Below are 9,463 nucleotides of genomic sequence, written 5' to 3'. Positions count from 1 at the left end.
TACTCAGCTACTGTACTAGTCTGATGAATATGAAAGAGCTGCCTAATCAAGGCATCGTGCTCGTCTTTACCAAAGCGATCTAACAAGAGAGAGCAAAAGTCTGCCCAACCAGCACTAGCAAGGCAACGTTCAACAGACTGAAGCCAACGTGCAGCAGGGCCTGTGCAGTAATGGCCAGCAACTCGAATCCACATATCTGATGGATCCGAGTACATCTCAAAATAGCTTTCACATCGAGAGATCCACAATTTGGGGTTGGGACCGTCAAATGATGGAAATTGCCGCTTCGGTAAGCGACCAAAACTAGAGCGATCGGATGAACGAGAACGGAACTCAACATCAGGAGAGCCGGAAAAGTGCTGGGGAGAGGTGGAATTGTAGAGAGGCGTACCCTTGACCGGGATATGGTGGGTGAAAACCATGCCCGAACCATGATCCCGGTGATTGTTATCATTGCGGTGCCCAGCGGGGCCGTCGGCGGCCGCTCCGGCCGGAGGTCGTGCGAGGGCCGACTTGGGAGGATCCAGCAGACCGGAATCCGGATATCGATCCAGAAGGACACGATCCATGTGCTTGTTTAGCTTCGACACCTCCAGCTTGAGATCAGTGACGGCAGTATCAACCTAAGGGCGCCAGGACTCGAACTCCGTGGAAGCCTGCGCGATGGTGGTCTCGAGCGCTTGGAGCGTGTGTCGTGGTGGTTCTCGATGTCGCCGAAGCGGTGGTTGAGCCTGGTGTTGAGGTCGCCGATCTGCCGCTGCATCTCGTCGGAAAGACGCCGGAACAAGTCGTCGAAGGCGATCTGCGCGTTGGGCTCCATAGCGCCGCGGCTGCGCTGAAGACAAGTGTAGTGATGGTGGGGAAACTCCAGAATCGAAGTGAATCTGATACTAGATTGTTAGGTTGGAAGCACGGATCGAGCTAGAGGAAGGAGGCGGAAGAGAATTGGGAGCCGGAGAGGGATCAGAGGAACGGCAGAGGTCTGTTTCCTTGGGGATAAAGTTTATATAGGTAGTCAGTTCATGCCTTCTCTCGTGCTCACAGGCGCACATATAGTGGCTCACGCAGGAGCGCTCACATACACGTTACACGGTCCATTGTGGGCCGGACACTCGCGCATTGGGCCGAGACACTCGCTTGCTTCTGCCGTTCCTCATGGGCTCAACTCCTGGGCCGTCAGCTGAGCCGGGGACGTCGTCGGTGACATTCACCCTCCCTTGAGCGCCCAAGCAGGCGCATTAGGAAACTTTTGCTTCAAGGCGACTTCATCTTCCCAAGCCGTGTTTGGTTTGGCCCAAAAAAAAATTTCGCGAAATTTTTTTGCTTCTTTGAACAAAAATTTAGAGTAGTAAAAAGTCTAATTACAAAACCACCTCCACAACCTCTGTGAAAATCGCAAGACGAATCTATTGAGACCTTTGGCCGCGCGATAAGAGGATGATTACTGTATCATCACTGTAGCAAATCATCAATTAATTACCGTCATTAGATTCGTCTCGAAAAGTTACACTCATCCCTAAAAAGGTTTTGCAAATAGACTTCATTTAGTACTCCATACATGTGAGATTCTTTTCTCGGAGAATGTGCGCGAAAAATTTACTGTAGAGTTGTTTGGCGCGCGCGGCGCGCGAGTAGGCAGTAGGTATTAAAAATGACTATAGTAGAGTTGACTTCAAAATAGTAAGTGTACATATATGTCTTGTTTAGTTGAGAAGCTCGCGGTAGTTATTCTTCATTTATTAGATTCAAATCTGACATGCATGTTGCGTGATGTATTAGAATAATGATTTAACAAATAATTTCCTCGAACCCTAATAAGCTGTTGACTTGTAACGTATAAGCAAACCAACGTATTTCGTCCATCCTGAAATGTAAAGCATTAGAGAGTTTAAAATTTGTACTTAATGTAAGGTATCCAAACACTACTGGCTGGCTGGAGACCGCTGGAGCAGAACAGGATCATAATAATAAGATGAATGGAGATCTCCTAGATTTTGATGTGACAATCAATAGCTAGCTGGTAATTTTACAGTTAATTAACCAAATAGAGAACTAATGAGGAGTATATGTGTCTTTTTTCCATCTCTTTATTTTATTGTCAAAAGCTATAATACCCAAATTTCAAGATGGAGGGAGTAGCAGCGAATCTTCTAAAATCTTGACAATAAAAGCGTTGAAGCACATAAGTAGCTGCATCTGTGCCGGAACGTGCACTGCAGGTAAGGAAAATATGTGCTAAAACTTTAGTACTCAACTTTTTGGACCAGCGCTTATTTTCTGCTACCGTCATTTCAACAAAACATTTGAGCAAACATATATTATTGTGAGCTGGTACAGTTCAACTTGACATATTTATTTTATTCAAGGATTGATATGATCTGTTTCATTTTCTGGCAGTACGTTTTCCATTCATCGATGCTTGTTTTAAGCAACCAACCCTACTATCACTACTAAAAAAGATTTTTAGAGGCGGGTTGGTCTGGCTGCATTCTCCATAGAGAATACACAGTGTGTATATATACATAAGAATAACAAAGCAAAAACATTCGAACCGGCCTCTGCAAATTAATATACGTGATAATAGATATGGAATGGCTAATAAAGTAGCCCAGGATTATTATTGGTACAACAGTTAATATCTACGCTAGATCTGCCTCTGCCTCTGCCTCTGGCACCGGCCTCTGCTTGGTCACTTGCATCGGCAGTCCGCCTTTCATCCTTAGCATGAACATTAACTCCAGCTCCGGGTGCTCGTCGCCGCCTTGGTACGGGAAGCTGAACCTCTCAAAGGCGCAGGAGACGATGAACTTCATCTGGATGTAGGCCAGCTCCTTGCCGAGGCACATCCTTGGCCCCGCGTGGAACACGGGGAACCTGAACGGGCTCTCTGGCTGGAACGTGCCGTCCTCTCGGAGCCACCGCTCCGGCCTGAACTCCTCGCAGTCCTTGCCCCACAGGCCCTCCAGCCGTGACATCGCGTACACGGAGTGTTGCACCGCCCACCCTTTCCCGACGAACGTGCCGTCCGGCAGGACGTCGTCCTGGTTGCAGTAGTGCAAGCCGACGGGCACCGGCGGGTACAGGCGCATCGACTCGGTGATGGCAGCCTGGATGTAGTGCATCTCCCGGAGCTCGTCGAAGGTGAAGGTCGTTGTCGTCGTCTCGCCCGTGCCGCCGCCATGGCTTGACGACCTTGATCCGCGGACTCTACGGATCTCGTCCACGATCTTGCTCTCGACGTCAGGCCGGCCGGAGACCAGCCAGAAGAACCATGTCAGCGCAGCTGACGTCGTGTCGCGCCCGGCGAGGAGGAGGTTGGTGACGACGTCCCGGAGGCTCTCGTCGCTGAGGTCGCCGCGAGCGGCGACGATGTGCGCCAGGAAGTCGCCCCCGCTCTCCGACCCGGCGGCGGCCGCCCATTTCTCCCGGCACCTCCGGACGATCCTGTCGGCGTAGCCGTGGATGACACCGAGCGCCTCACGGATCTGCTTCTCGGGCTCCATGTTGAGCGCCCTCTGGAGACGCCACAGAAAGATTGCCGGCGGCCTGAACCGGCCCACGATGGCGCTCTGCACGTAGTCGAAGGCGCGCACGAACTCCGCGGCCTCGGGCGTCGCCGCGCCCTCCTTGGCGAGGCACCCCGGGTCCTCGCCGAAGGCCACGTTGCAGATGTTGTCGAAGGTGAAGCACTCGAAGATGTGCTGCATGTCCAGAGTGCGCCCATGGCGCTCAGCCTGCTCGAGCAGCGGCAGGAGGCGCCCGACGACCTCTGACTGGACGGTGTGGACGATGAACTTCCTCAGCGAGCGCTTGCTGAACTCCATGCTGGCGGCCTTGCGCTGCCACAGCCACTGCTCGCCGTCCGAGTTGAAGATGCCGTGGCCGAGGAAGTCCTCGAGCTTCGACGACAGGAAGTCACCCTTGGGGTAGTTGGCGAAGCTCGTCTTGGCTATGTGCTCAATGTTGTCCGGGTTGGCGGTGATGACGACGCCGGGCAGGCCGGGGGCTTTGAAGGCCGTGGTCTGCGTCGGGCTCCGCTTCGCAACCTCGACGGACCATTCGATAAGGCGGTGGCCGTTCTTGGCCAGGTGAGGAAACCTGCCGACGATTGGGTAGGCCTTGAGGTCGCCGTCTGATGCGCGAGGTTGCTGCTTCCTGTTGTGATCGTGGCGCAGGTATAGCAAGCAGACGAGGGGGAGGAGCAGGACGAGGAGGAGAGGCCATGAAGCCTGGGAGAGTTGCATTTCCATCGGCTACCTTTGCCTTTCTCGTGCGTGCTGCAAGGCGATTTTGTGTGTGTGCCATGCCGACCTCTTATGGCCACCCATTATCGACCTGCACTGCACATGTGAACCATCGGTGGACCAACAATGCGGTACGAGGTACGACCTCGTGCTCCGCGTGTGTCCTCCATATATTATAGTAGAGTTGACTTCAAAATAGTAAGTGTACATATATGTCTTGTTTAGTAGAGAAGCACGCGGTACTTATTCTACATTTATTAGATTCAAATCTGGCATGCATGTTGCGTGATGTATTAGAATAACGATTTAACAAATAATTTCCTCGAACCCTAATAAGCTGTTGACTTGTACTCCCTCCTTCCCAGTTTATAAGGCATACACGTATATCAAGATTCAAACCTTCTCATCTTTGACCAATAATTTGACTATTAAATTTTTGTTTTTATAATGCAAATTTCATATGATTGGATTCATAATCAAATATAGTTTACAATGATTATAAGCTTATAATCAAAAGTGATATAATATATGATAAATAAATGGTCAAAGTGTTGTTTAGAAGACCGTGTCATGTTCCACCGTGCCTTATAAACGGGGAAGGAGGGAGTAACGTATAAGCAAACCAACGTATTTCGTCCATCCTGAAATGTAAAGCATTAGAGAATTTAAAATTTGTACCTAATGTAAGGCATCCAAACACTACTGGCTGGCTGGAGACCGCTGGAGCAGAACATGATCATAATAATAAGATGAATGGAGATCTCCTAGATTTTGATGTGACAATCAATAGCTAGCTGGTAATTTTACAGTTAATTAACCAAATAGAGAACTAATGAGGAGTATATGTGTCTTTTTTCCATCTCTTTATTTTATTGTCAAAAGCTATAATACCCAACATTTCAAGATGGAGGGAGTAGCAGCGAATCTTCTAAAATCTTGACAATAAAAGCGTTGAAGCACATAAGTAGCTGCATCTGTGCCGGAACGTGCACTGCAGGTAAGGAAAATATGTGCTAAAACTTTAGTACTCAACTTTTTGGACCAGCGCTTATTTTCTGCTATCGTCATTTCAACAAAACATTTGAGCAAACATATATTATTGTGAGCTGGTACAGTTCAAGTTGACATATTTATTTTATTCAAGGATTGATATGCTCTGTTTCATTTTCTGGCAGTACGTTTTCCATTCATCGATGCTTGTTTTAAGCAACCAACCCTACTATCACTACTAAAAAAGATTTTGAGGCGGGTAAAAACCTATTTTTACAGGCGGACGTGATACTCGCATCTAGTTTTCGCAGCTAAAAATCGAATTTCTAGAGACGGGTAATATGACCGCCCCTACAAATAATTTTTAGGGGCGGGTCATGGGCTCACCCGCCCCTACAAATCGATTTGTAGGGACGGGTCATGGACTCACCCGTCCCTACAAATCATTTTCCAGAATATGAAAAAATTAGAAAAAAAACTCGAAAATAGCAAAATAATAACAAATATCCCTACTAACCGGCCACCACCACAAGCCCCTCTCCTATCAAGGTACAATTTTTTTGACGACATATGCCCACTTGCGTAAATCAGTTTCGAACTGCTTACCACAAGCCTCGCGCGTACCTTTCTTACCACCACACTACGTAGTCACTTGTGACTCTATAGGGTATGCTATTGTTTTATATTAATTCTAAAATTGATATGTAGGGGCGGGTGATGCCACCACCCGCCCCTAAAACTAATTTTCTATTTTATCTAAAAATTTATTTAATTGTTTACATATAGCAAAACAAATACAAAAAATGTGAAACTTCAACAATATGGTTATTGTGAACTATAGAAACATAAAAAAATATGCCATGTATATTTCAGTGTATATAAAGGTTAAGATTGTGGAAACTTCAAAGTATGATTGGTGTTATATTAGATACTATATATTTATTGCTATTAGAGAACTTGTAATATTTTTTAGACCAATAGATGACCTTAAATGAAAAAGTTGTCAACTACAAAGTTTTAGATCTCGTCATTCTCTACAATTTTGGTGTAAAGTTTGACTTCATTTGAGATCATATGAAAAGTTTATGAATTTTTTTTATGTGCAACCATTTGTAGGGGCGGGCCATGCCATCACCCACCCCTAAAAATGGATTTGTAGGAACGGGTGAGGACATGACCCGCCCCTACAAATGCCACCATTTTTAGGGGCGGTTCATGGCGTCACCTGCCCCTAGAAATGTTCTTTTTAGGGGCAGGTGATGCCATTAACCACTGATGGTGGGTGAGTACCGCTAGCAGGGATTCGAGGGAACCCCCGTTTGGAGATTCGGCCAGGGGTGCAAAGCACGCAAGGATCTCCCTTACAGAAGTGAGCTGAGACAGTGGTTTTTAGACAGGTTCAGGCCGCCCAGAGCCGTAATACCCTACATCATGTGTGTTGCGATTGGTTCTTGCTGATCCCGAGTTGGAGAGCCCATACCCGGAATGAACAAATCAGGTCCCGAAAAAAGGGTCCTCTTACATGTCCTGAGATCTTTCTATTTATAGGCTACAACTGCCTTCCCCTCGTCACGTGGGGGAAGTGGGAGAGCTGGGAGCAGCAATGGTTGTACGTCAAGGTGGACGACCCATCTCCTCGCCTTCGTCTTCCTCAGGGACCACTTGTGGCAGTACCGCCCTAATTAATCCGGCTCAAGTGCGCTAACCATCATCTTAAAGAGAATCCCGGCTAACACGCACTTCAAACGGAGTAATTCGGCAGTGCTGTCGGGTAAAGTCCCAAAGAATCCACCTTAGCGTCGATCGAACCCAAAGCTTACATGCAACCCACACGAAGGTGAGTCCAGAGAGTACAACATTTCACAGATACATTACATTACAGGGTCTTAACTTAATTATTACAAACCAAGTTCGAAATCTCCGAAAGGTACTTGAAGTTCAAATTGAAAGTAGTTCAGAGTTCATTACAGCGGAAATAAAACGAGTTCTAAACGACGATACATGATGTCATGATGAAGCCCGTACATGACATCACTCGGCATTGCCATCGTTGGCCGGAGTCGTATCCCACTCCACCGACCAACCAGGAGGTAAAACACACGGCCAAGTCAAACTAGCTATCTGATCTTCAAAAGGATCACCTGAAAACAAAGTAGAGCCACAAGCAAGGCTGAGTATACTAATACTCAGCAAGGCTTACCCGACTAGGATATAACTAACCCTCTAACTAGACATGCAAGGCTTTTGGCTTGAGGGGTTCGTTTTCGCCGAAAAGCAGTAAGTCCTTATTTTCCGATTTTAGCTTTCAAGTTCTATTATGATTAACCATTCTACATTAGCATCTATCCTAAAGCATACATGGTGGAAAGCAATTATTTTTCATCATTCAACCATATTTCTCATCATCATTGTTCCACTTCTTACTCTATGTGGCAAAAGGGTTAAGCAGTCTCAATATCCGTGAGAGACGGACGATTCGAATCGAATTTGTTAACCTGGCCAGGCAGACCTAAACACACGCATGGGGAATGCAATCACCCACGCGACTTTTCCCCTTTTTCCCCGGGCATGAAACAGGCCCACCGTCCTAGAGTGCCCTGCACCCGTGCGTGACCATAGACCAGACAGTGGGGAGTATGTTCCACGGCCGGTTCCATCAGGTACTTAAGCTTACCGATTACCATATTCTCGGCATGTGGTTAGTACGTTCAAACGCTTAACCACCACTACCACACACCGCGGCCTTATCCATTTTGACTAAACAGACGGGGCATCACAAGTACAACAACCCCGCCCGTAAACCTTATATTGCAGTGTGTAGTAAGCATTCAACTCCTATGAGCTCGCGAGTGACAGGAAATCACTCGACTTCTACCGAACCATTAGCATAGCCAACTAGCGACCTACACATACTAGTGTTCAAGCATAGGTACCTAGGATCATGCAACTAAGGTTCCAAACAATTCCTGCAACTTAAATGCACAATAAACAGGAATACAAATAGTTGCATAAATTAAAATAGGTAGGACATGCTCCGGGGCTTGCCTTCCTGAGCGGAGCTAGCCTTGGGCTCTTCTGAACTCGGGTTCAGGTCTGCAGTGGCTTCAGTTAGATTCACTTGAGCTTCACGCTGCTCACTCTCGGACTCCGGCACCAACTCGTACGTACCGTCAGGAAGAGTAGTCGAATCTATATGAAATGCATATGCGTGAGCTATTTTAGTGATACGATTTAATCAATTCTTCACTATAGAGTTGTAATCCAACGCAACTCAAGATGATTTGCAATATATTCTGTTATATCATTTTGGGCAATCATTTATAGAGTAATAAACAACAATTATTAGTTCATAGAGTCACTGTGGGGTTTCCATCATTTACCAACACATACCAAAAGTCATTTTCTTTAACAAACACTAGAGATACACGTGCTGTCCAAAACTATAGTTACACAGTGCTTATAGGGTTGAAATTTTTATGTATTGTAGTTCAACAAGTGTAGGTCCTACTGTACAAATTTCAGAAAGTTTCACGCAAAAATAAAATTTATGAAAAACAAAATACACAGCCATAGCTAGGAACAAGATTAATTTGTATAGATCAAACCATGTAAGTACTAGTACTGAAAATTTAACTGAGTATTTATGATCCTATTATGAACCTACTGGAAAATTTTCAGATTTAACTAAATATTACACAAGGCATGAAAAATAGCACAATGTACAACTGCAGTAAAGAAAAATAAATTCTATAGGTAGTTACACTGAGTACCAGGAGCTCAAACATTACTAGCATGATTAAATACTCAAAATAAAGCTTTAGTAAAAGTATCAGATTTTTCTAGGCACAGAAGCTATTTTTCTCAGTTTAGTGCATTTATTCATAGCATAAATCACTTGAGAATGTTCTGCTTGGGTAAAAAGTCTATAAATCTTTCTAAAGCATCAAAGTAACAATTACAAATCACTGAAAAAGTTTCAGCTTATGGTTCAAGGTGGAACAACTTGGAAAATTAAAACTATTTATCCTAGGCATACATAAAGTCCTAAATAAAACCTACATCTAGGAGTGTCAAATGTCTATGAAACTTTTACACAAGGCTACAAATCTAACATGTAACACACTGACCAAAAATGGCTAACATATCATGCATGTAACTTGAGATCTAATAAAAGCTACACTTTCTTTGTATTTTTAATATAGCAAAAACTATTGAGCTAAAGAAAAAGT

General features: G+C 45.4%; 1 protein-coding gene across 1 annotated transcript; it reads right to left on the bottom strand.

The window, feature by feature from the left end:
- Positions 1-2,529: 2,529 nt before the first annotated feature.
- On the bottom strand, positions 2,530-4,307 carry LOC120670621 (cytochrome P450 94B3-like). The gene has a single exon (XM_039950765.1). The coding sequence runs from the start codon at positions 4,248-4,250 to the stop codon at positions 2,640-2,642; it is 1,611 nt and encodes a 536-aa protein (XP_039806699.1). The 5' UTR covers positions 4,251-4,307; the 3' UTR covers positions 2,530-2,639.
- Between the last annotated feature and the right edge of the window lie 5,156 nt (positions 4,308-9,463).

The sequence above is a fragment of the Panicum virgatum genome, chromosome 4N (assembly GCF_016808335.1).
Source record: "Panicum virgatum strain AP13 chromosome 4N, P.virgatum_v5, whole genome shotgun sequence".
NCBI classification, from domain to species: domain Eukaryota; kingdom Viridiplantae; phylum Streptophyta; class Magnoliopsida; order Poales; family Poaceae; genus Panicum; species Panicum virgatum.
Note: the sequence above shows the minus strand (reverse complement) of the source record. Positions and strands in the feature narration are given on the sequence as shown.